This window comes from Astyanax mexicanus, chromosome 14 (genome assembly GCF_023375975.1).
Source record: "Astyanax mexicanus isolate ESR-SI-001 chromosome 14, AstMex3_surface, whole genome shotgun sequence".
Classification (NCBI taxonomy): Eukaryota; Metazoa; Chordata; class Actinopteri; order Characiformes; family Acestrorhamphidae; genus Astyanax; species Astyanax mexicanus.
Window position 1 is genome coordinate 29,797,628 of NC_064421.1, and position 27,684 is coordinate 29,825,311.

At 37.4% G+C, this 27,684-nt stretch overlaps 2 protein-coding genes across 3 annotated transcripts; one reads left to right on the forward strand and one right to left on the reverse strand.

Annotated features, from left to right (window-relative positions):
- Positions 1 to 1,904: 1,904 nt before the first annotated feature.
- Positions 1,905 to 10,370, reverse strand: ctsba (cathepsin Ba). Its single transcript, XM_007244652.4, has 10 exons — positions 10,220 to 10,370; positions 9,333 to 9,456; positions 8,035 to 8,120; positions 6,496 to 6,610; positions 5,958 to 6,073; positions 5,194 to 5,279; positions 4,964 to 5,110; positions 4,560 to 4,676; positions 3,038 to 3,166; positions 1,905 to 2,685 (listed from the first exon to the last, which is right to left on the reverse strand). The coding sequence occupies exons 2-10, from the start codon at positions 9,453 to 9,455 to the stop codon at positions 2,612 to 2,614; spliced, it is 993 nt and encodes a 330-aa protein (XP_007244714.3). The 5' UTR covers position 9,456; positions 10,220 to 10,370; the 3' UTR covers positions 1,905 to 2,611.
- Positions 10,371 to 12,373: 2,003 nt separating this feature from the next.
- Positions 12,374 to 27,677, forward strand: cep295 (centrosomal protein 295). Of its 2 annotated transcripts, none has more exons than XM_007244650.4 (11): positions 12,374 to 12,592; positions 14,214 to 14,414; positions 16,024 to 16,145; positions 16,871 to 16,964; positions 17,499 to 17,609; positions 20,014 to 20,154; positions 21,249 to 21,420; positions 22,148 to 22,288; positions 24,039 to 24,227; positions 24,313 to 24,398; positions 24,545 to 27,677. In XM_007244650.4, the coding sequence occupies exons 1-11, from the start codon at positions 12,488 to 12,490 to the stop codon at positions 24,698 to 24,700; spliced, it is 1,518 nt and encodes a 505-aa protein (XP_007244712.3). In that variant the 5' UTR covers positions 12,374 to 12,487; the 3' UTR covers positions 24,701 to 27,677. The 2 variants fall into 2 exon arrangements, with proteins under 2 accessions (XP_007244712.3, XP_049319961.1); XM_049464004.1 differs by having other exon boundaries at positions 12,510 to 12,592; positions 14,197 to 14,414.
- The last annotated feature ends 7 nt before the right edge of the window (positions 27,678 to 27,684 follow it).

The following is a 27,684-nucleotide window of genomic DNA, read 5'->3' on the forward strand; positions in this document are numbered from 1 at the left end:
CAGGTTTTCCTTAAAGTAGAAGACTAGTACTCTTCAGATCATGTGTATTTGGTCTGGCTCAAGATTAAAAAGTCCTTCAAACTCACACTGGAACATCAGCTTTATATTAAATTTTTTTGTGCATTATGGATTGGCATGCAATGTTGCCAGTTAATTTTAAAGTATAAAATCAGCTCGGGCCAGGCTAATTCCAGGTTTTCCTTAAAGTGGGAGAGTAGTTCTCTTCAGATCATGTGTATTTGGTCTGGCCTAAGATGAAAAAGTCTGTCAAAATCACAATGGAACTAATGGCTTTATATTCATATTTTGTGTATTATGGTTCGCATGCCATGTTGCTAATTCATTTTACAGTATAAAATTGTCTCGGGCCAGGCAAATTTCAGGTTTTTCTTAAAGGGGAAGTCTAGAACTCTTCAACTCACGTTTATTTGGTTTGGCCCAAGATGAAATATCCTTCAAAATCACATTGGAACATTAGCTTTATATTCATTATATTTGTGTAAAATGGCTCGAGTACCATGTTGCTAATTCAATTTAAAGTATAAAATCAGCTCGGGCCAGGCTAATTCCAAGATTTCCTTAAATTAGAAGAATAGAACTCTTCAGATCATGTGTATTTGTTCTGGCCCAAGATGAGGAAAATCCTTTAAAATCACACTGGATCATCTGCCTCATATTTTTTGAGTGCAATGGCTTTTAAAATACAATTTTATTAAATATATATTTTTTATTATTTATTATAATATAGAATTATAAATTCATTAATTAAAATAAATATTTTACTATATACAATTAGCTCCGGACAGGATAATGCCAGGTTTTCTTGAAAGTAGGAGGCTAAATCTCTATCAGATATTTTTTACTCAGGAAATGAATGAATTACACTAGAACAGCAAATTCATGTTGTAAGTAAAACTGGAGAAAAAAAGTGATGAAAGGTCGTGTATATAAAATTACATTTAATAAGATATTGTATATTTACATTGTTAATAAACAGATGTACTGCTTTTCTTCATTATATCTCCTTCAGTGTTGATCTGTGAGGTGTTTAATATAAACAGCGGGTGTTTGTGAACGCTCCCTTTAGTTCACGGTGGTTCAGTGAAGCGGCAGCTGCGAATATCAAACCAACTTCAGCCGGGGAATACGAGGCTGCGAATATCGAGCCAAACGAATCTGGAGCTGCGAATATCAAACCAACTTCAGCCTCGTTCCTGACGGTAAGTGTAGTAGTCGCAATTTTACTAAAGCAAAAAGAAATTTGGAGGTCACTACTTTTAGTGTTTTCTTCTTTTAAAGCGTAAATAACCCCCCTGATAAACCCCTTTCAGCAGACTTCACCCTCAGCTAAAAAAATAAATAAATAAAGGAGGGATGTGGAGCAGGAGGGAGAGCTGATTAGGCTGAGCAGTGAGCCTCTGAGGGCGGTGAGACGCAGATGTTGGACGTCACCAGGAGTGCGGTATTATTTATCCACGTCTATAGCACAGTTGAACCTGTGAGGGCACTGCAGAGGCAGAAACGACCGCAATAAAAACTTTTTAAAAAGGTTAGAAAAGGTTTATTAAATTTGTAAGCAGGACTGGTATGTTTCATTACCTCAAAAGGAACACATTAATGCTATTAATGAAGAAAAAAAAAAAAAAAGAAATTCCTTAATGCTAGCCTGCCCATTTCCATCTTACTACCACAGGTTTAAGCATTTTTTAATCACTTTCATAAACATATTAAAAAGGTGGGACATATTGATTAACTAGTCGACCTTTTATATGCACTAGTCTCTGCAGTCAGAAACATGTACCAACATGTACACAAGTTCCTTGTAACATTTTTGTTGAAAGAATCATATAAAACCTGTTCAGTCAGCTGTGGGGTGAAAGATTATTTGTTCAAAAATGACAATGTTGTTATATTTTAATAGAAATTTTATTTCAAGCTTCAGAATCAGTTACATTTAGATGAAGTCTCTAAAATCAGAATATACACAACCAGTTAAAGCACATTGCCTCGCATCAGATTACTGACCAACAAGGAGACTGAATTCTGAATTCTTGAGCATAAAAACATTTGCAGTAGGCTTTGTTGCTGTGTTTGTGTAGCTGTGCAGCAGCAACATAATTCACACATTTTAAAGTATCTCTCTAAATAAAATGACCATTAGAAATTAAAAAGGAAGTTAAATTGCTGACATTGTTAGGAAATGTCTACAAAAACATGATTAAAAAGACAGAATTTCACAGAAGAAAAACTGAGTGCCTTGTCATTTGTTGTAACACCTGAATTTTTATCCCTTTTCGGACCTTTTTGGCTGTGGTTCCAACCTTGTTTCTGGAAGTCCTCTTCCACACACATTTACATTTTCCCTGCTTTAACAATAAGGCTGCAAGGATTTGTTGACAATCATCAGTGTAGTTTCTAAAAACTTATCGGCTCCAAATTTATGTCAATCGCAGCTCTATTTGACACACCCACTTTACCTTAATTCAGTTTCGTTAAATGACTTAAATAATAGGTCAGTTGTGGTGGAAGGGAAGCAGAGAAAGCATCAAAATGTGCTGGACAGTGAAACTCAAGTGAAACCAAGGCTAAGGACCAGCGCTGAACACTGGACTCACTTAGGGATACCAGCCACCATCTCGGACTCAATGCCACAGTGATCTTTACCTCGCAGGATCTTGAAATAGCCTAAACAAACAGAAATGCAGTATCAGTCAGTATCAACAACACTTTGTCCTTTTTTGGTAAAAACTGTTTTTAAATTTTATTAAACACCAAACTGATGTAGAATTCACATTCAACTCTATAATTCTCTAAACAAATATGGAATTAGTTAAGTTAAGCTATAGTCACTTAAATAAACATGCAACTGCACATTACATTATATACATTTAGTTTAAGTAGTTTCTTTTTTGACAACAGAAAATTGTGAATGGATAAGTCGATTGTAAATATCTAACATTAAATCATGAAATTAAGTTTTAATGTTTTAGTTACAATAGCACATTTAATCTACAAAAAAAGGAAAAAGAAAATTTACCATTTTCACCCCAGTCAGTGTTCCAAGAGTTTGCAGCCAACCAGTAAGGGGTACCATTTTCCTTTCCCCAGCCCAGGATCTTAATAGCATGGCCTCCTACTGCGGAGCCACTGACATGCTGATAGACACCTTGAATATGTAATAAAAGGCAGAAAAAGCAAAGATTATACATTATCTAAATGATTTTGAACACAGCATTTGTGATACATTTCTATTGTATTATACTGTTGCAGCCAGTTTGTTTATAGGTTTTCCTTTTTAAAGTAAATCTTTCAAAGTGGGGTTTTTAATATTACATGACAATTAAAAAAAATAAATAAATAAAAAAGCAAACATTTCAACCAAAATGCAGTTTCCATATGCGTCTGTGTTTGGTTTAAAAAACAAAACAAAACAAAAAAAATTGACAGTTTTTATATTCCAAACTGATGTTAAATTCATATCAACTGATTTTCTCATCGCACTAAATATAGAATTAGTTTTAGTCAAGCTTTAGTTATTTAAATAAACATAAAACTGCAAATTACATTATATACATTTAATCTAATTACTTTCTTCTTTGACAAAAGAAAATAATGAATGGATTATAAATACTTGTGCTGATAATGGTTAAATGAGTAACAGCACTGCAAAACAGTGCTGGGACAGAAACACAGATTCTGCCCTTCCTCACAGAATCATATATGCTTGGCTCCTGTTCTAGTGCAGGTTTAATTTCTTTTAGAGTTTTATTGGTAATTATTTAATTCCCTATTGCAACTTATGTTAAGGCAGACACTGGATAACAGTACCCTAATCACATTGACAAGTGTGCAGACTAGAGTTAAAATGTGCAATGCAAAAGGAGCTGTGTTATAGTATGCAGTAAAAGAAGGGATTGCAGAAATAGTTTATGATACATAAAAAATAATAATTAATTAGTTGGCTACCAAATGTATCATTATTCTTAGGTTGAAAGCGTTTCACCCACTTCCACAGCTAGAACTAAAGAAAATTATTTCCTTATCAAACTGTACAACCTGCACACTTGAATAATTTTCCACAAATTACTAAAACAAATACTACCAAATATAATTAAACCGCTGTTAATGATAGTAAACTCATCTCGTAGTTTGATCCTAGTGTACTGTCTAATAGATCCCTCTCAAACCTACAGTTCATTTCTAAGATTTCAGAAAAAGCTGTACACCTACAAATTTGCTTTGCTTTTCAAAGAAAATCACATCAATGGAAAATGAAAAAAGATCTGGATTTGGGCCTTAACATAGCACTCAGACAGCTCTAGTTAAGATAACTAATGATCTGCTTCTTGCCGCCAACCAAAGCTGAGTATGTCTGCTCCTGTGCCTTTTTTGATACAAAAGATCATACTATCCTCTTGGAAAAATTAGGTTTTTGATGGGTTTGACCCCTAAAAAAGGTTAAGAATCCCTGGTTTTAAAATAAATCAATCAATTATTCCTCAGAAGAAGAGACAGGATCCATCCAGGTCCTAGTAGTTAATTTAGTTGATATTGCTCACCAGACTTGTACAGAAGAAAGTCCTCATAAACAGTAAAGGCTCCCTCAACTGGGCCATTCTTGTAGAGCTCTTGCATTATCTGCTTCTCATCAGAGGGGACACTGTAGGACTGCTTTCCTGTGGAAAGAAAACAACGGAAAAAAAAAGTAGTGAGTCAAGTGCGGTCAAGACAAAAAAAAAAAAAAAAAAAAAAGCAAAAACACATGCTACAAACAGGTTCTGTCCTGGTAAAGGTGCGTGTCAGTTCACTTCTTTGATGCTGCACTAGTGCAGAAAAAGTACATTAAGTGATCTTAAAGCAAAATATGCTGCCTTCAAGTCCACATCTTATAGAGGGATGTTTATGTATTATTAAACAATATTAAAATCACATACTGCACACATTACATAAGTAGTATAGATACCAAAGTGTTTGTCTTGCTTGTAAGAGACACTGTAGCCAGGTTCACACTTCTTCTCACAGTTAGGAGTGTCTCCACCCTCCCCTGTGCACGGAGGACGACTGCCATTCACATGATGCTCACAAGGCTCGATGGAATATGGCCGACAGCCTAAAAAAATGATAGCAAAATTTAGCAAATGTGACACAAGCAACATTAGTAAAGTTCACAGCAAGGCAGTATGACCATTTTACCTAAATGTGAATTGTAGAGTCCGCCTGATACCAAACCTTCACTTTCCCAGAACTCCCAAGCTGCAGAAGGGTATCCACCGTTACACCTGAGTAAAGAGTGAACGCAGCAAACCTCAGAATGGAAAACGTTTTGGTCTTAACCAGAAAGAGGCTGTCAGAACAGCAGCAGCAGATTCCTCTTATACATACACACCACACACTGCATAGTTATAAAAATATAAACCCAAAAACACAGCACAAAGCAAGTACTGTATCATCGTTACAAACCTAGGGAGAGGTTCATAATTATGTTTGTATGTAGTGTTATTGCGTTGCAGTTGCGCTGAAGGACCACCAGGGGAGGCTGTCTATAAAATGGACCAATGCCAGAAGGAAGAGGAAGAAGAAGCTCTTGCTTTAAAATGGAATGCCAGAACAAGAAAATTGGACAAGGCCTAAAATTAGACCTAGTTCTTGGATTGTGCCGAATTTGATAGCTTTGTAGAACTTTAAAAGGATATTATCTAGTGTATAGAAAATTCTTTTCTAAAATTTGACTACACCTGAACTGGTATATGAATAACAGAAAAAAGAAAACAAAAGCAATAACAGAAGAAATGATTAAGCAAGTAAATAAAGAGGTAAATAAGTAAGTAGGTAATTAAGAAGGTAATTAGGTATGCAAGTAAGAAGGTAATTTAGTAAATAGAAGTTTAATCTGTAGTCCATTCAAAACATTAATATTAAACATTAGAAAAGATCATTCATATTACGAGCTTACTCACCCCATCCCACAACTGTCACAACAGGTCAGCAAGTCCTCAGAAGAGATCTCTACACTCACTTTGCCATTGCTGTGAATACAGATTCTATCAGAGATCGCTTCAGCTGCTCCAAAAGCCTGGGGGGAAAAAAAGCAAAAATCAAAGCCACAGTGTATCAATTAATAACTGATACAAATATATAAATGTTTGTATTGACATAACTAATACAAAAAATAAAATAGTGGCCTCAAGCACCAGAGATTATCAATCAACCAACCTTTTTTTTTCTTTTACTAATTTTGAGGTACATTGATCCTTATTTTATGCAGTGGAGCAATTACAATAACAGGAAATGAAAAATGTATATATATATATAAAAAAATTGTCAATTATGTTTATTATATTTATTATTAAATTAAGGTTTAATCAAGACATTATATGGGTTTAAATTGATAAGAGAAGCTCAATCTTACTACAAAATAAAAAAAAGTAATGAAGTCAGACAAAATAAGTATGACAAAACTAGCTGTCAATTTTTTTAAAAGCAGATTATACGTACCCAGCATGAGCCACAGGAACCCTGATCTCTAATCTCTTTCAGGGTGGGGCAGTTAGGCCACTGCTCTCTAGGATCGAAGCTTTCTGGAAGCTTCATGTCTCCAGCATACTGAACCCTACAAATGTAAGGAAAGTAAACAGTAAGAAGAGTTTAATTAATTGGAGGTATTAACTCAAACAAAAAAAAACAAAATCAATAACATTAGATTCAAATTTTTATTTTATTCTTCACAATTCCAAAAGTTCCAATGTTATGGAGTTGATATAAATTACCAGATACTCTATACTGCCAAAAATATTCTCTTCCCAGCCAAATCACTGAACTCACTGGTGTTTCAATTGCTTTCATGTCCACATGTGTATAAAAGCAGCAGCTAGTCATGCAGAGTGCTTCTACAAACATTAGTGAAAGAATGTAAGAATGTGTCGCTCTCAGGAGCTCAGTGAACTCTAGCATAGTACCATGATAGGTTGCAGCACTTGTGCAACAAGTCCAGAAATGAAATTCCACAACTCACTACTAAATATTCCTCCACCAACTAATCAGTGATATTATAACACAGCGGAAGCAACTGGGGACAGCAATTCGCTCTGTCAGCATAAAATAACAGAACGGGGTCAGCAGATGCTGACGAGTGTAGTGAACAGAGGAACCAGCTTTTTGCAGAGTCATGCACTACGAGACCTCCAGACTTAAAGTGGCTTCAAGTTTAGCTCAAGCACACTAGAGCGTAGAGCAACTTATGAAATGAAGAGTTTTCATGGCTGAGTAACTCTATCCAAGCCTCACCTCACACTGAACAAATGATGTGACCTTTCCAATCTTTTGACCACTACTAGCTATTCTATAATGATTTTTGAAGTCAATTTGTTACCAGGTTAGCACTGAAGCAAACTAGCTGCTCCAGATTTGCTAGGTTAAAAAACCTTGACAGGCAGTGTGTTCTGAGATTAATTTAGTTTTATGTTTGACACTGAGAGATTTTATATTTTATACTTTATTATCATAATTTGACTAAGACTGAGGCTCAATTCCACTGTATAAATAAATATACCAGACATAATGAGTAATAAACTATTTAACTTTTAAATTGTGACCTTGTGAGGTCAAACCTAAGATAAAATACAAAGATATGTACTCATTTTACCATTGGTTTGACATCACATGGTCACATTTTGAGAAAGTCTAACAGGTTTATTAATTACTTATTTTGTTCAGTAGTTTTCCTACGATCCCTACAGTACTGCTCGGCGCTGCAGGGAGACGTGTGAGCGTGGCAGGGTTATGCCTTAATCTTGGTCAGATATAAATCATAAAAGTTAAGAAGTTTAGTACAATAACAGCTTAGATCAGTAAAGCTGTTTTTATATTTTAAAATGTTAAAACTGTCCTCTGACTAGCTTCAAGAGGTCAAGTCACATGGTATACTCCAACAACCCTCTTGGGTGTCAGGATCCACAGGTAAAGAAACCTGACAAATTGAATCACATTAAAAAAAAACACAGACACACTCGCTCACTAATCCAGTGCTATACTCACATGACTGGGAGTTTGGGACCCTTCAGCATGGTTCCACACAGCTGCATCACATAGCTGTAATCTGCATTTGGGAAGTTATGCCCAGCCTTTAGATGAGACCAGAAAGAATGTTTTAGTTAAAAATGTTAAAATAAGCATTTAAAGCAGCAATATGTGTTGGTGGCAATTACACATGATCTTACAGACTAACTTTTTGCTTAATCTTTAATTACTAAACAGCAGGGCTGCAAAGATTGGTGGGTACAAATATAGACATTGTGTCGATTAGAAATGAGCTGATAATGGAATGGGTGGAATGGGGTAATGCTGAATAGCATCAGATTTATGCAGCACTAACCACGTCTTGACCAGCTTAATCAGGGTGTTGTAATCAATATGTGCTTTTTAGCAGCTCTCAGATTTCACACACCCACAGCTTTTAATGTTTTTACATGTTTTTCATTATAATTGTTTTTTTAGCACAAATTCCACCAGTATAGAACTCAGTATAGAACTCACAAAAAGCATATCAGCTTATAAAAACAGCTAGCCATATGGCTATTGTTTTGCTATAGTTAGCTACAGTTTTTAGCACGTACGGTTTAGGAGGGATTGTAGCAAACCTAGTGCTACCTAGCCACTCTGATTCAGTCCCCAGAATGAATGGTGGCATATATATATATATATATATATATATATATATATATATATATATATATATATATATATATATATATATATATATATATATATATATATAGTCAAAAGTTTGGACACACCTTCTCACTATACAATGGTTTCTATTCTTTTTTGTTCTACATTGTAAATGAATAGTAAAGTCATCTAGACTCTAAAGGAACACACTGGGGAATCAGTAACAAACAGTTTCTTGGTTTAAAACACTTGAAGCATTAAAGTGGGCTCTTATCTTTTGCTCTTCCTTTCCTGATGAGTGCCAGTTTTTTCAAAATTTTTGACTTGTTTTAAGGATACGGTGAAATTTCCACCATAATATGGATTAGAACATTACTCAAATAGGAATAGGGGATATTCACTGTATACCAACTCTACCTCTTCACAATAAAACTTGTGCTCTCAAACACATCAAAAAGGAAATCGGTTGTGAAATGCTGGAATAGACGTACAGTAATAAATATGTAAAGAAATATATAGAGGTACTACATAAGATGAGCACATAAAACATTAAATATTGTGGTTTATACAGTCTGCAATCAAATAAAACTGAAGAAAACGTAAGAAACACTTGTGCTTTTTGTGACAAATGTAGAGTGCCAGCAAATTATTTAAACAGCACCTACCCTCCAAGTGGTGTTTGCTTTATTGACGTGGTTGATCAACTGATCCGAGAGTAGACCAAAATGTGGACGAGTCCAGCTCACAGACAGAGCTGACAGCAGGCACAGGACAGCCAAACTCTTCATTCTAGAACACACAATTTCAGATTTTTCTTACAGCTAATATTTATCATTGTTTTTATTACCCATTATTACTTATTGTTTTGGCACATTCCAGGTTCTAAGTATAAAAGGTTGGGTCATATAGACTTTTATATTTAATGCGTTTTGGAAAAGACAATTCTTTACCTTTCACATAGCTGTTGAGCTTTCAAATGCTTTATTTGTATTAGGCAATATTTTTTTTATTTTAGAAGAATAAGCAGATTACAAGCATTTCTCAAAAAGAAACTAAGGCCTTTGGGATATTCGTGATTGCTAAGATAGAAACAGAAACAAAAGAAGAGAAACAGAAAGAGACACAGAGTTAATACTTTATTACAGTTACACAATAAAGAAATAATTTAATACGTGTATATGTTCTGTCTGATCGTATTGTTTACAGCGAAATTAAAAATTATTAATTTCCCAAAGAAAGCTCCAGGCCACACACACACACACACACACACACACACACACACACACACACTTCCTTATTGATCACTAAATCTTTTAATCTTACTTTGTTCCTTCTAATCTGTTTATTTAGTATACACATTTTCTATAATCTGTATTTTTAATAAGTGTTACAATTGTATAATAAAAATAAACAGATCATACATCACAATAAAACAATAAATCACCACTGAAGTGAAAAAGCGAGAGCGAGACACACACACACACACACACACACACACACACACACACACACACACACACACACACACACACACACACACACAATGCGTTACCTGATTCCGCTCAATCTCCTCTCCCTCTCGGTTTGATGGTCAATAAATCAGAAACTCGCTTTAATAAACCCGCACTTCCTCTCAGCTCGAGAACAGAAGTGATATCACGTGAAAAGTCAGGCGCGTCCCTTATGACCTGATCAGCAGTCACATGACGAGCCACAGATGTTCTACCAAGGAGAACCCCCACTAATTAAAATATTAATCAAGTTTCAACCTGTAATTTTTCTAACATTACATAAGACAGTGTTACCCGTTAGAATCTGTATATAAGCTACACTTCAGTCATTTACTCTTAGAACTACAGTTTTATAGTTAATAACATCAGTTTCATTGGTCCTACAATAAAACCCTGTGGAACACCACAAGATCTGCTCTATCAAACAACATAAGCTCACCAACAGTTCACTACAGTTTATAGATAAATAAGGTAGTAAACACTGTAGTTCACTAATTGGCTCGCTTGTTGTTTGTTTTCCTCTGTCTGATTCTGAGGTTTTCAGTAGGAATACTGTATTAACCAGAAACAATTATCAAACAAACTACTTACCATAATACTAACTTACAGACTGCAAAGAGAACTAGCTCCACACAAGAGAAGAGTGAAGCACAATTGGAGAAAGATATGAGGACATGTATATGTGTGGATTACACGTCTAGTTTACTGTGTAAAATAAATAAGCAGGGTGTGTTGAAGCTGTGTTTCTGTGAAATGGCTTGTAGGTACGTCTAAAAAGTCTGAGAATCACTGCTGTAAAAAATAAAAATATAAAATACAGGTGCGTTTTCTCTGCAAAACACTTCATACACCTTTTTAAATGTAAAAGAATATTCCTGACAAGTATTTAGTTAATATTTTTAATTTAAGTTTTTAACTACATTCACCCCCATTCACTGAGGACTCACTCGCAGGCTCCCTCTAGCGGTTAACAATACTTTTCTAATATAATGTGTGAGATAGGAAGTGGTTAGGCTCTCCATAACCCAACTCAATATCAATAAACCCAAATCCAGCTACAAACACCAAATCCAGCTATAAAACATAAATCAAGCTATAAACTCCAAATCCAGCTATGAACCACAAATCCAGCTATAAACCACAAATCCAGATATAAACCCCTAATCCAGCTACAATCTCCAAATACAGTTATAAACCCAAAATCAAGCTATAAACCTAAATCCAGCTACAAACTCCAAATCCAGCTTTGAACCCCAAGTCCACTTATAAAACCTAAATCCAGCTATAAACCCAAAATCCACTTATAAAACCTAAATCCAGCTACAAACTCCAAATCCAGCATTGAACCCCAAGTCCACCTATAAAACCCAAATCCAGCTTTGAACCCCATATCCAGTTATAAAACCCCAAATCCAGCTATAAATTCCAAATCCAGCTTTGAACCCCAAGTCCACCTATAAAACCCAAATCCAGCTATAAACCCAAAATCCAGTTATAAAACCCAAACCCAGCTACAAACTCCAGAGGGGGGCAGCATTGCGCCACAGCACCATGTTAATGCATCACTTAGAAGAAGCGGATGCTGCGGCCAGAGATCTTCTACAGGGTAGATCACCCACTTCAGAAAGTATTCCGGGTTTACTCCACCAGAGGGCGCTCGCGAGTGACTTAAAAACGAATGGGCTTATTTGGAGCAACTAATTAAATATTTATATACTAAATCAATTTATATTTATTATTATATATTTTTATATTAATTTATATTTATATATTTATAATATATTTTTGTACTCAACGAAAACATAAAAAATAGGTTTTATCCAGTAATGTGTGTTCTTAGATGTTAATATGAGGTTTTAGCCGTTAATGTGTGTTTTTAGCTATTAATGTGAGTTTTTAGAGATTAATGTGAGTTGATCGCCGTTAATGTGAGTTTTGAGCCGTAATTTGGGGGTTTTAGCCGTAAATGTACATTTTTAGCTCTTAATGTGAGTTTTTAGAGGTTAATGTGAGTTTATAGAGTCCAATGTGAGTTGATCGCTGGTAATGTGAGTTTTGAGCCGTCATTTGGGGGCTTTAGCCGTTAATGTGAGTTTTTAGAGGTTAATGTGAGTTTTTTATCCGTTTTTTTGAGGTTTTATCTGTTAATGTGAGGTTTTACCTCCATTCACCCAATTCATTTTGGTCTCCGTCGCGGGCTCCCTCTAGTGGCTTGTTGTCATTTCCAGGTGTAACGGCGGAAACAGGAAGTAGGCAGGCGGTACTGTGGCGGGCTATTGTAATTGTGGGAGTTCAGTTAGTAAGGAGCCATGGAGAAACGACCAGCTGCTCCGCGACCTGCACTGAGTCCTAACGAAGAAGCACAGTTTGTGCGGGAAGAGCTGGAGAGAAGAAGAAAAGTGAGAGTACAGCAGGTAAACAACTATAGCTCTGTGTGTCTCTGACCCGAGATAAACAACCCAAACTATAGCTCTGTGTCTCTGACCCGAGATAAACAACACAAACTATAGCTCTGTGTGTCTCTGACCCGAGATAAAAAAAACCCAAACTATAGCTCTGTGTGTCTGACCCGAGATAAAAAAAACCCAAACTATAGCTCTGTGTCTCTGACCCGAGATAAAAAACCCAAACTTTAGCTCTGTGTGTCTCTGACCTGAGATAAACAACCCAAACTATAGCCCTGTGTGTTTCTGACCCGAGATAACCAACCCAAACTATATCTCTGTGTCTCTGACCCGAGATAAGCAACCCAAACTATAGCTCTGTGTTTCTGACCCGACATAAACAACCCAAACTATAGCTCTGTGTGTCTCTGACCCGAGATAAACATCCCAAACTATAGCTCTGTGTGTCTCTGACCCGAGATAAACATCCCAAACTATAGCTCTGTGTCTTTCTGACCCGAGATAACCAACCCAAACTATATCTCTGTGTCTCTGACCCGAGATAAGCAACCCAAACTATAGCTCTGTGTTTCTGACCCGACATAAACAACCCAAACTATAGCTCTGTGTGTCTCTGACCCGAGATAAACATCCCAAACTATAGCTCTGTGTGTCTCTGACCCGAGATAAACATCCCAAACTATAGCTCTGTGTCTTTCTGACCTGAGATAAACAACACAAACTATATCTCTGTGTGTTTCTGACCTGAGATAAACAACCCAAACTATATATCTGTGTCTTTCTGACCCGAGATAAACATCCCAAACTATCTCTGTGTGTTTCTGACCCGAGATAAACAACCCAAACTATAGCTCTGTGTGTCTCTGACCCGAGATAGACAACCCAAACTATAGCTCTGTGTTTCTGACCCGACATAAACAACCCAAACTATAGCTCTGTGTGTCTCTGACCCGAGATAAACATCCCAAACTATAGCTGTGTGTTTCTGACCCGAGATAAACAACACAAACTATAGCTCTGTGTGTTTCTGACCCGAGAAAAACAACACAAACTATAGCTTTGTGTCTTTCTGACCTGAGATAAACAGCTCAAACTATAGCTCTGTGTGTCTCTGACCCGAGATAAACACAGACTATAGATCTGTGTGTTTCTGACCTGAGATAAACAGCACAAACTATAGCTCTGTGTGTCTCTGACCCGAGATAGACAACACAAACTATAGCTTTGTGTCTTTCTGACCTGAGATAAACAACACAAACTATATCTCTGTGTGTCTCTGACCCGAGATAGACAACACAAACTATAGCTTTGTGTCTTTCTGACCTGAGATAAACAGCTCAAACTATAGCTCTGTGTGTCTCTGACCCGAGATAGACAACCCAAACTATAGCTCTGTGTTTCTGACCTGAGATAGACAACACAAACTATAGCTCTGTGTGTTTACTCATGTCTGCTGTAAAATAATGTGCTGTGTGTAAAATAAACCTGTGTGAGTTTTTTTTTTTTCTACAATTGAGAAGAACATATCTGGAAAAAAAAAGTATTGTATCGGTATTAAAAATGTCAAAACGATACCCAGCCTTAGTGCCCGTTGTGTTGGGTTAATTTTGCAGTGATGTCATTGTTGCAGGTCAGGGAGCAGGAGAGAAAGATTGCTCAGCAGGTCCGCCGTGAATTGCAGGAGAGGAAGGAGAAAGAGCTGAATAATCTCAGTGTGAAGCTTCGACATGAGTGGAAGAACCAGCGCAGAGAAAAGTTACAGTCTTTGGAGAAACTTTACCAAGAGAGCATCCAAGATGTGGGTCAGAGCTACCGCAGTGCTAAACACGCCGTAAGTCAAAACAACCAACATCAACTCACATCATTTATAACATATAGATTAAATTCGCTTATCAACAAGATCTAAAGCAGAATGTCTCTCTCAGTATGAATAATGTAGCAAATTAGTGCTGCACAGTATATGGTGTGAGGATAGTAATTAACAGGGCTCCAGGCAAACATTTTTATAGAACCATCCCAAAGCTTTTCTTCAGTCATCCCAAATGGCTATAGTCAACTTGTGATGTAACATAACGTTACATTTTTGATAAATCCGGATCTTTTCCAGCAATTGAGAGCGGGGCCAGAAGCCACTTTAGGGTTTTCCGCCTAACTTGGTAGTCTGTCTTAATTCAGAGCTTCTTTAGATTAAATATACGTTAAAAACACCGGAACTCCAGCTAAGCACAAGCAGAGAGAGTCTATAAAGCCCAGTAGAACACTAAAATTTCCATTATTCAAGGGGCACCAGCAGTCCAGCTGTCTAAAGCGCAGCCACTATGAGCAGGAGGTCGCAGGTTCGAACCTCCACTCATGCAGCTTTGCCATCAAGCTGCTGGCATTCAAAGGGAGCAAAATTGGCCCTGCTCCCTCCTGGTGGGTAGATGGCGCTCTCTCCCCACATCAGTGTGATGTCCACAGCACAGGGCGTCTGTGAGCTGATGTATCGGAACCGAGCCGCTGTGCTTTTCTCCGAATGCGCTGGCTGCTTGGCAATTCTGCATCAGCAGCAGCTCGAAAAGCAGCGGTGGCTGACTTCACATGTATCGGAGGAAGCATGTGCTAGTCTTCACCCTCCTGGTGTGTTGCGGCATCACTAGTGATAGGGGGAGTCCTAATGAGTGGGTTGGGTAACTGGCTGTGTAAATTGGGTAGAAAATGGGTAAAATTAGAAATAAAATAAAAACAAACAAAAAAATCTCCATTATTCTGAATGTGATAGCCTTATTTGTCTGGCTGCTGCTGCAGTGTTTTGGTGGTGATTGAATGTGCTCTGCACATGCTATTTTGTGTGTTTAATAGTGTTTGTTAGCTCTGCTGTGTTTTGTGCTACTGCCTGTTTGGACTGAAATATCAATCTCAAGTGGGGTATCCAGAAAGTGTTTACTTTATTTCCTCCACGAGGCGTGCTCTAACATTCTTCAGTATGTGAGTTTGAGTCAGAGTAAAATAAAAAACAGATGGCATTCTGTGGAACCAAAGAGTTAAACACTGGCTGGTCTAAATAACCTTTCAACAATAGAAAGAAAAAAAAAAACAGGACTGTTAAACAGCTAGAGTGCTTCATCAGGACATTGCACTTTCAAAACTCCAGCAACTGCTCTCCTCACCTTTCAGACCTTTACCTACATTCAGTCAAAATCAACAGGCACAGAATTCCCAACCAAAACAAAATAATGTAGAAATTGGACCCTGTGGTGTGCTGCAGGGAGGCGTACAATAGGCACTCTAATTTCTATATATAAATAGTATGTATGTTATATGCAATATATGTAGTTGTATGTATGTATGTATACACAAAATATTTCACTGGGAACAAAGCAATCTCTGCCTCCCTCTCTTTCATTCTCTCACCCCATCTCTCACCCCATCTTTCTCCCTCTGTCCCTTTCTACACATAGGAGCCAGATTGGAATGCTTTGTCACGTATAGCACAAGAGAATGAGGAGCGAGCAACACAAAGACATCATCAGGCACTTCAAGCCCTCGCCTCCCGACGAGAGAAAGAGGCCCAGTGCCGTTGGTGCGTACAAACACACTGAAATATAAATACAGTAGTTTAACTCTGGGTTAAAACTTCACAGTGCTCTGTGACATCATAAACATCATTATTTTCTGTTCATGTAGTTAGGTCCAAAAAATTGGACAGTGATACAATCTTCCAAATTCATGCTCTAGATGCCACCACACTGGTTTTGAAATTAAACAATTGAGATGCAATTAAAGTGTAGATTTTCTGTTTTTTTTTTCAAGGGGTTGCACAAAAATAATCTACGAAGCATGACAAGGTCGAAAGTAATGGGGGGTGAAGCTGATAGTAATGCATGACAAGGCCATTAGCGATGTGGGATGAGGCTGGTAGGGATTCTTATGCAGGTTAGCATTGGCTGACTAGGCCAATAGCATTGCGCAACAAGGCCAGTAGTAAAAAAGACTCTGATTTCTATATCTAAAAAATATATAGAGAAATGTATATAGAGGCCAGTATGTTAAAAAAAAAAAAAAAAAAAAAAAAAAAAAACATTTATAGAAATATATATATTGAGGTGTGACTAGGCTGGAAGCATTGTGCGACAAGGCCAGTAGCACTGCGTGACAAGCATCGCTACTGGCCTTGTCATGCTTTATCTTCCTGATTTAAGGGATTATAGATTATTGTCCTGATTAAGAACATGGGAACAGAAACTCTGAATTGTTTATACCAAGACTTGCTGAATTATAAATCATTCATTATATTTTTTTAAACAGGCAAATTGAAGCTCGGAAGAAAGCTCTAACAGAGGAAAAGAAGAGAGCAGCTAAGGTCGCCAGTCTTCCTCAGCCTTCCCCTAATCCTGTTGAGGTATCATTTTAAAATTGCTATACTATATATACAAGGAGAGAGCGCTATAGATGCGTACAAAGAGTGAACTGTAGATTCATACAGAGAAAGAGGACTATAGATTCATACAAAGATTCATACAGACACATACAGAGAGGGCTATAGATACATATATACTGAGAGAGAGCTGTAGATTCATACAGAGAGAGAGCGACTTGTAGATTCATACACATTTAGGGTGAGCTTCACACTAGCATTCTGAACTATCTTTAACAGCAGTGTTTTGAACACAGCACAAAAAGATTGCAGTGTAGTGGAGCGTCATTTAACTTGTGTTCACCACCATGCAAATAAGAGGATCTACATCTGTGATTAAAGGTGCTCAGTTTAAAACACCAAATATATGAGGTATGAATTTGACCAATGACTACACATTCACTTCTGCTACAAGTTGGCTTGGCTCTGTAAAAAAAGGTTTGTTTCATTCTTTTAAACCTGTAGTATTTGTGGTATTTTGATGGAATTTATTTTAATTTTGTGCTACATCTTTGTCAGAGTATTGGGATTCAGACACCTCTACCCAACATGGCCACCGTACAACGCTTTGCCTTCACCTACTGCCACATTTCAGAGACATCCGTGGACAACAATGCAGATGTTGCGCAGGTACATGCACACATTGTGTAATTTAACGTATTTATTTATGTATTATTTTTGCAACAGTAATAGTCTAGAGGGGAACGGGGCCATTTTCACATAGTGGATTTTCCAACATATTTGTCCTTAAAGCCCACTTTCCGAACGTAGGAGATCATGCTCTGCTTCAGAATGTTTAGTACATGTTGGAATTCAGCGCCCTTGTTCTGACAGCACTCATGTAGCCCCAGACCATGATCCTACCACCACCATGCTTGACTGTAGACAAAGGACAGTTTTCCACACATTGACACACATGCTGGACACCATCTGAGCCAAATATGCTTATCTTGGTCTTAGGCCTGGACAATAATTCGATATCGGTATTTATCGCGATAAGAAATGTTTCAATAACGGTGATATCATTTTTGTGGTATATCGATATGTATTATTTACAGAATCTGTCACGGACAGGCGTTTTACTGGCGTCAGCTCGCCGCACAGCTGAACACAATCAGCCTCCGTAGCTGGACTATCTCTGTGCGTGATGATGTAATCACATAGGCACGTAGCCAGATAGGCTAGGCTAGGCTAGGCTCGGGTCCGCTACGCATCTAAAATGCCTCGCGCTGGAGCCAAACGGAGCCGGGACGAGCGGATCCAAGGCTAAGGTAGGCTCGGTTTGCATCTGAAATGCTCCGCGCTGGAGTGGAACGGAGCGGAACCGAGCCTAGCCTAGCCTAGCCTCGGGTCCGCTCGGTCCGCCCACGGGTCCGCTCGGTACACCCACGGGTCCGCTCGGTCAGCGGTCAGTCGCGGGTCCTCACGGTCAGCCGCGGGTCCTCTTGGCTCCCAGCACGGGACATTTTTGATGCAAAATGAATGCCCCTGCCGCTTCCACAAGTGATCAATTGAAGGAGGGAGGTCTAATGTGGTGGTGAGGATTTGGTTCAACTCTCGAAGGTCTGCTAAACTTCAGTTTGCTGCAAATTGTGCCGGAGAGTGGAGCAGGTTAGCAGCGGTAACGTTAAAACATCTAATCTGTTCCACCACCTCAATCAGTTCCACTACATACAATATTTTCCTTATACTGGCTGAATCACTTTTATAGCGTATGTTGTAAGTTATTTAAGTTATTTAAAGTTTATGAATCCTTTAGGTTTGTTTATTTGACGGGGATATCATGTTCCTTTTATGTTTATAAAGAGTTGTATTTTGGCTGAAGCACTTTTGTAGCTTATATTGTAACTAAGTTATTTATAGTTGATAAAGCCTATAGGTTTGTTTATTTGACTGGAAAATCTTGTTGCTTTTATGTATATAAAGGCTTCTTTTATTCTTTATCCTAGTTGAAACACTTTTGTTTTGATCTGTTAAATTTGTTTACAAAAGAATAAGAAGCTCTGCTTCTGTCCTAATTTAAAGTTATTTTTATTGGTAATAGTTATATAGGCTTATGTTTGACAGGGATGTCATGTTTTTATTTTGCTATATGCAAATAAAATTGAGCATTGATTTATCTTGACTATTTTTTATTTCTTAAGTATTATAATGTTTTCGTGAAAGGAGGTTTCAAAGACTTAAATTAAATTTTCAGACAGTAGTAGGTACATATTTCCATTGCAGGGATTCTTCGCAGTTTTCTGTGGCCTTCTAAGTATTTATATCGATATCGAAATTATATCGTATCGACCGAAATTAAGGAATATATCGTGATATGAATTTTGGCCATATCGTCCAGCACTACTTGGTCTTGTCAGACAACAGGACATGGTTCCAGGAAACCATGCGCTTGGACTGCTTGTCTTCAGCAAAGGGTCTGCAGGGTTTTCTGTTAACCTTTTAACACTGGTTTGGCATATCGGGACATTTTTACTTAGGGGTGTACTTGCTTTTGTTGCAGTGGTTTAGACAATAATGGCTGCATGTTGAGTTTTTTTGAGGGCACAGCAAATTTACACTGTTATACAGTGTATACATTTTACCAATGTCATCAATCTTCAGTGTTCTCCCATGAAAAGATATAATACAATATTTACAAATATGTGAGGGGCGTACTAAGTTTTGTGAGATATGTATGTCACAGAATGTTATATATCTCTGCACCTTATCCTCAACACACACATTTAGATTTAGACTGTCCTGTCTGTTAAACTGTCTGCTGTATTAATTGTATTTATTATAGTGTTCTAGTTCTGTGTTGCACAATTTATTTTTTGCATGTTTGCACTTTGTTCTCTATATTGTATATGTATATCTTTGCACTGTGTACTTACTTGTACTCAGATGAAATATATATAAAAGCCTCTTGACTTGACATTTCAAAGCAAACACAGATTCCTGTCCTTATTATGAAATACTTCATCTCATGCATTATACTGCTGCTACCCTTCTGTGTTTATAACCACACTGCTGATCACTGATGTTCCTGCAGTCAAATCCTCAGGAGAGAGCAATACTGGAGGCCCAGCGATTGGACGAGTTGGCGGGGCAGAAAGCAAGGAATGAGCAGGAACAGCTGGAGATGGCAAGGCTCAGAGGAGGCCATGCTCTCCAGAAGGAGAAAGTATCGCAGGTTGTTATTATTATTATTATTATTATTACTTTTTACCTCTAAACAAACCTGGTCGGTTGATGTAGGTAGTGTGCATCTTGGTGGACAAAAAAAAATACCCCAGAGTGGCTAATGGGGAGTGCTATAGCACAGCAGTTTCTGTTTTAAACATTTTGCTTAATGACTTAAGAACCAAAAGCACAAGAATAACACTCACAGTGAATGAAGTTAAAACACACAAGTTTTTGCGATATATATATATATATACAAACCATACGGCAATAAATATTTTTAGTGTATTAACCTCTTAATTCAAATTAACTGCTCAACTGTGTATGAGTGAAAGCGTGGCAAGTTCTTGGCGTGGCAAGACGTAGGTTTCAGTGTATCTGTCAGTTTAAAATAGGTTGACCAATGGAGATTCAAGATTAACGCCTTCTTCTAATACCCACCCTCCCTGTGAATAATCCAAACCAGAAATGAAGTATATATTTGATTTTTTTTGTTGTTCTGTTTTTAACTTATAATTTTAATTGATTTTAGGTTTTTGTTTGCAGATTAGATTATTTCATGCAAAACATTTTACACAAAATTGACTATCACCCTGCAAAGATTTTTTGCTAATTTGCATAATGCACAAAAATTGGATATGAATCCTATTTTAATGAACAGCCTTTTTCAGCAAATGATTTTGAAGTCTCAATTTTGGTAGACATAAATCAAAAGGGGGTGGGGGAGTCTATGAAAAACGTATAAAAGATGTGGCATATAACAAAAAAAAACATCCTTCTAGACACCATAAGCCAATCAGCATTCAGAAGGAATTTGTGCAGGCTTATCATTTACCAGTCACCATTGTGTTACAATTAAATTAATTGATGGCTTTTGTTATAAACTATAATTTACTATTTTTTCCCCTGTCATTAGCCTGAAACTGTTTTAGACATTTGTGCCAGTTTGCATTAAAGCTCGCAGATTGCCTCTTATAGATATATTTAAAGTAAAAAACTTTTTTAATGAGTGTGCTTTATATCAGCATATATCAGTTTTCTAATGTGTTGGTCATGTGTATGTGTATTTGTATGTTGTGTGTGTGTGTGTGTTAAACTGGACAGGCGAGTGCAAGATTGCTGTGTGAGTTAGAGCACCTGCAGCAGGCTGATCTGCAGGAGAGGAAGCAGGTTGTGTACAACGTATCTGAACAGGCTTTTCAGCCGTTCCACAGACATGAGGAGCGGCAAAGAGAACTAGAAATCGCCTTCCAGGACCTGTACAGCACAGGAAGAGGTAGATATCCCTTTTTTAGGACCTGATTAAGTGGTTCAAGTTTAGTTTCTTGTCCATCAAAACCGAAGGTTCATAATGGGTAATCCCAGTATGAATAAGAGTGAGCATGTTGTCTTGTGGCCCAGAATTACATTTAAATTTGAGATGCCACATCAGAAGACTAGTAAATCAACTACAGTCAACTGAATTTCAAGTATAACCGTGATTCTGTCAGGGCCCTGGGCACATAACCACCTACTCAAAACACCTTAGAGCACAAAAAACAGATACCAGGGAATTGGGGGCAATGGTTTGAGCGTAGCAGGTATGCTGATAGGAGTTGGATGGATCAGGATCACTTTGGGGAAAGTTGCTCAGGTCTCTGAGAGGTGGTAGCAGCTATTCCACCTTGGAGTTTATATATTTTATATATATATTTTGTGTAATTTCTTCTCAATAAACAATTTAAAAGGGATTCCCGACCTGTTTTTACGTCTCAACAACTCTCTCCTATAGCTTTCTAACCACTCATTCTTACAATACCACAAAAATGAATGTATTCAGTTAGGATTTAATAATAACATTGATAATCTGGGCCTAACATTTCACCAGTTGCAGAATTGTTAAATAAATCTCTGGTGTCTGGGAAATTTACTTAAAAACGGTTGGGCAGCAAAAGGTTTATGAACTTTAGATACAAGCTACAGAGTTGCGGAGCGCAGCTGATTAAGAGTCTTCTTTTCTGCAGAGCGCAGGGATGAGTTTCTGCTTGTGCCAGAGCCTCTTCCTACAGGAAATGATGAGGACCTGGATGTGAGTCTAGAGTCCACACCTTGTGAAAACACTGTGGAAGGAGAGCAGTCTACTTCTCTTGTCGGAGAGCCTGTCGGTAAGGAGAAATTATTTAGCTTCCCTGAATATTGTGTTGGACTCATTTTTATGCCAGTGATGTAATGATAAAACATAAAACATCATGCAAGCCTTTATTTGAACATTGAGCACACCAATCGTGACCCTTATTTACAACATACCTGAGCCAATACATTAAATATAGATTTAAAATGGAAAAGATTTATAAAATCTAATGATATTAATATAATATAATAGACTACACTTAAATCTTTATTCACGCTATTAAAATTTTAAGTCAAAGAGAAAAAAAAAATCTGCTGCAGGATCTAATTTAAAATTAGTAAATATTTGCAAAAAAATATATATATACGTTTATCCGTTTGATCATTAAATACCGTGTCTTTGTTGTGTATTAAATTGAATATAGGTTAAGAAAGGGTTTGCAAATCATCTTACTCTAATTTTTTTATTTGGTATACACAAAACCTCATTAGAGACAAACTATTAGAGTCCTAATAATAAACATTAGCTCTTCTCCTTTCTTCTCTCCTAAGTTTTCCACCTTAAATGTGAGGGTTATTCTTAAAAAGTGGCAGCGTATAGGAACAACAGCAACTCAGCCGTCAAGTCTCCCACCACATAAAAGGTTTATAAGTGATGTCAGTTTAATATTGTACTGATCAACTACTTAATGTTAAATATTAAAATGACATTACATTTGGTGAGTAGACCCTGAGTTAAAGTTTATTACTTTGGGCTGAGTTGTTACTTGATGACTGGTGACTGCTTGATGACTGGTAGTGAAGTATTTCTATGCTGCTGTACTCAGCTTTCAGCTAAAATTGTTGTGTATTTCTGAAGGGGTCAGAGAAGAGACATATGATCATTTTATCTGTTGCTCAACGTATCAAGTCGTTCTGGTGTCAATGACAGAAGAAAAAAAGAGTCTGAGCTCTTCAGTGCAGAAAGATACAGCTTTATGTCAGCTCAGACACTGACACTGATAACCCAGCTGGGTCTCAACCCAGGCCTGACACCATCGCCTGAGAGCCATGTTGTCACAGCAACTGTCCGACTCCCAACTACCGGTATGCTCGACTCCAGACAGCACAGATTATTATAGACAAAGAGGGTACGGCGATAGTCACTAACCAATAATCATAAGTTGCAGACCCTAAGCTCCCCATCACTGCAAGCTATATGAATATCACTTCACTGCTCAGTATGAACAATGGTGTAGTAATTGGTTGGATTAGCTGTAGGTACTGAGAAAGAATCTGCCTTTAGCTACAGTGCACCACCGAGCAGGAATTAACTACAGGAAACTTTTAAAACTTTTATGTTTAAAATTATTACTTGCGTGATAATGTAACTTAACGTAATAAACCATGAAACTATTTTATCAGGTGTGTTTTAAATCTGTTTTATATTTTTCCTTGGTGGTGTGGTTTGTAGATTTCACATTTACATATTAAAGAAAGGAACTGAGTGAATCAGATTGTAAAATGGTAATGTTTGCTTATTGGTGAGCTACTATTTAATTTAGAGGCTCTGTATGACAGAGAGTGGGTACATTTATTACATTTTAGGTGACAATCCTTTGTATGTTGAATCCTGTGTAGGTTTCTTTAATCTGGATGAAGGTCAAAAGCTACAAAATGTAGCATAAAACTATACAAAGGCAGCTACATTCCAGCAGTCATTACTCATGTACAGAAGTTCTGTTTTTAAGATCTGCTGTTGATTCTTCTCCAGATAATCTTTCAACATGCATATTCTGCTTTCAGTTAACTCTGGTCAGACTGCTGTAAAGAGGCTGCTGGAGCGCATCAGGAGTCAGAGGGAGCAGTTGAGTTGCCGAGAACTGCCACCAGGGCAAGGAAGGGCTGCACCGGGAAATTCAAGCATTGAAACAGGATCTCTGACTACCCAGGAGCAAGCCCCCAGCCTACAAGAGGACAAATCCTCAGAAAATGGTTAATATTTTTATTTGCTGTCTGTCTAATTATTTATATAAATCGTGATAAATGCACAAGGTTTCTGAGTTTGTTGTTTTCTAAGGCCCCACAGTAAGCGAAGAATCTATCTCTAATGGATCCATGCTTCCGGTGGAGGAACAGTTTACAGAGACCAAGAGACGATTGTGGGTAAGTGACAAGAGAGATGTGTCACCCACACATAATACAAAACACTGGTGCACGAATATTTGTACTTGTAAAACTGTAGACCTTCGTCACAGATTTTAACAAATCTGTAGTGTATTTTTTAACTGATGTGCTGTTCTCTTGTTCAGGAGTGGGAGCAGTTCAGGCAGCAGGAGGAGCAGCTTTCATTTTTACACCAGCTGGAAGAGGAAAGGTGCAGTTTAGAGGTCCAACTGCGGGAGGCGCAACTGTACAGCGAGACGCCTCAGAATGCTGTCAAGGTGCATTATGGGAGAGATGTATGAACATGAACTTACTTTTGTAAGGGGGTTGAGATATTTTAAAAAACGAAGACTACTGGTAACATATTTCACTGTTTGTTTGTTTACGCGCACACACACAGGTCAGTGCAGTGTTACTTAGCTTCCATTCTACATGGTAGAAGACATGGGACAGAATATTACTGTCTTGACAGTAAATTATGTTTAATAAACTTGGCTTAATTACAGTTCATGATAAATATGAATTATACACAGTTCAGCCAGAATATTATCACTTCCTTGTTTCTTCACTCATTGTCCAGTGCAAATAAAATAAAATAAATTATTAAATATTTTGTGTGTAAAATGACTCTATTAGGCATATATATTAGGTTTTAGAATTAAAATGTCGATTCCACCTTAAATAGCACTGCTAACTGTATGCGCGCAGTACTGTGCATGCGTGTGACGGGAAGTAATGAAGAATTTAAGTCCTAAAAGATAAGGCAGATAAAAATAACCTAGTTAAACAAATGAGACAAAATATCATACTTGTTCCAATACTTGATCCAATATTATTGAATGTTTGATTCAATGACCGATTGTGAATTGAGTGACTGCATAAATCGCCGACTGACTTATTGAATAACTGACTAACTGGGTTTATGATTGAATCCCCTCGAAAACTGACTCACTAAATGACTGATCAAATAACTGACAGATTAAATCACTTACTTACTGATTGAATCTTAGAGTAATTGATTTATGATTGAATAACTTACAGTTGGTTTAGTGAATTAATGATTGCATAATGAATTCATTAATCAATACATTCAATTAAGAATAAATATACTTGGGTCTTTTTTTTTAGTATGCAGACTTATCTAATGTACTTTAAAGTGACATCCAGAGAACCAGCAATAAGGTCATGGGCACCCTCAAATGTTCACAGCGGGTCTACACAATATTAGGCATGTGGTTTTAATGTTCTGTTATAAAGCTGATTAAAAGGGCAGTGCAGAGACACTCCAACAGTTTTATATTTTTTATTTGGTCATCACACAGATTTATACACATTCTTTATTGAAAATGCAACAGTAAAAAAGCTCCTTTCATTTTATTTCACACCCATCATCATGCTGTACCTATTATTGTTCTTAACCAAAATCCAATGGGTTGTATTGGAGGAATCAAGAGGAAGGTATCAAACATGCCTTGTCTGATCCGTCATGCTCATTTAATTATAGGCTGAACTATTTCCTTTAACCTAAGACTCAAATAGATGGTTGTAGTTCATCTTTCTGTAAATTCATGCTATAGTGCAGTAGCCTCGGGAAAAGTTGTCTGTTAATAATGAAAACTGGACCATTTTAAAAAGGAAACAGGCACACAGTTCTGATCCAGACTCATTACAGCCCTCAAAAAAATATTTTTAGCATTCAACATTTCTGAAACATGCTGCAGTCAATCAATGCAGCCAGTGCACAAAGCTCAATATGAAGGACAACACTGAGTTACTGTGTAAGTGTGGTTGTCCCACAAATGCAGATACACTGTATGTTCAAATGTTTGTAGACACCCCTTCTAATGAATGCTGCATTCAGCTACTTTAAGTTGCAGCCATTGCTGACACATGTGCAAATGCACACACTCATACACACACATCTTAGTCAAGCTGTAGTCCCTTTAGAGAAGTAGTACCAATAAAATAGGACGTTCTGGAGCATATAAACATAAATCTGTTGGCATTAGCTTGCCTAAAGCCAGACATAGGCTAAAGGTATACAAGGCCTTTCAGCTCCATCCAGTACTTCTGGATGAGGTGAGGTGGGATGTAGGGGTGGGCGATATGGCAAAATTATCATATCACAATTTGTTTTCTTCATAATCACGATAACGATTTTATCACGATTCTATACATGTTGACCGAGTACAATCAAACAATCTAACCATTCCTAAATACAGCACTAAAAACCAAACCATTTTGGCCAAGTCACGTTTTGAACAGATTTTAATCCATTAACACTGGTTTAAATTGGTACAGGGAAAGTGCAATCTTGGTTTTTAAACAGCAAACTTAGCCTACCACAAAAATAACAAGGCAAGACCAAGACAATAACAATTAAATAAAAGCAGTTAAATAAAAAAATTGCTGTAAAAAAACCTCTTCCTGTAATTTAAGTATTACTATTAGCATTTAATGTTTTGACAGGATTTAAGACTTAACTGCTTAGCTGACAATGTAATTTAGAACAAAACATTTTTTTTTTCTTTTTTTTTAGAAAAAAATAAAGTATTTCTTACTTGTTTTCCACTGTTTTAAAACGAACCATGTCCTTTGCCAGGTAAAACGTGAATAAAAAAAGCTTCTGTTACCTCTCTCTATCATTTACTTCTCTTCTCGTAGGGAGTGCCTCTCTCGAATGACCGCGTTAGGGTTGTTTGTTTTGGTCCGGCTGTAGCATCAGCCTCTGCTAGCTGCTGTGTAGTTAATCTGCTGGTTACCTGATTTTCAGCGTACTGTTTGGGATGTCGCCTCTTTAAGTGGTTAAAAAGATTTGTCGTGCTTCCATCTGATGTTAGAACGACCTCTGTGCAAATTTTACATATCACTGTTTGTGTAACGTCAGCTTGGGAAAATCCAAACCAGGTCCATATTACTGGAATCAACCTTTTTTTAGGAACTAACTCTGCCTCTGTGTTTTCATCCATGGCTTCGCGCTTGTGAGAAAAGGGGAGGGGCTGTAAGCAAAGGTGTTCCGGTGAGCTGATTGGTTTATGTGCGGGCCACTAGGTTGCGTGAAAGGGCACCAGCAAATAGTGCGCTTTGGCTGAGCAGAAAACTGCTGTAGTGGATAGAATGGGCTTAACGATCCAGCGGTTTTTCTGTGATGGCTTATCGTAGACACTTTATAACACTTCACGATCTGTTATCGTCATATCGCACACCCCTAGTGGGATGGATGGGATCCTGTTTTTACTAATGCTCTTGTGACTCTAAGTGCACTAAAAAAGGAAAAATGTTGCCC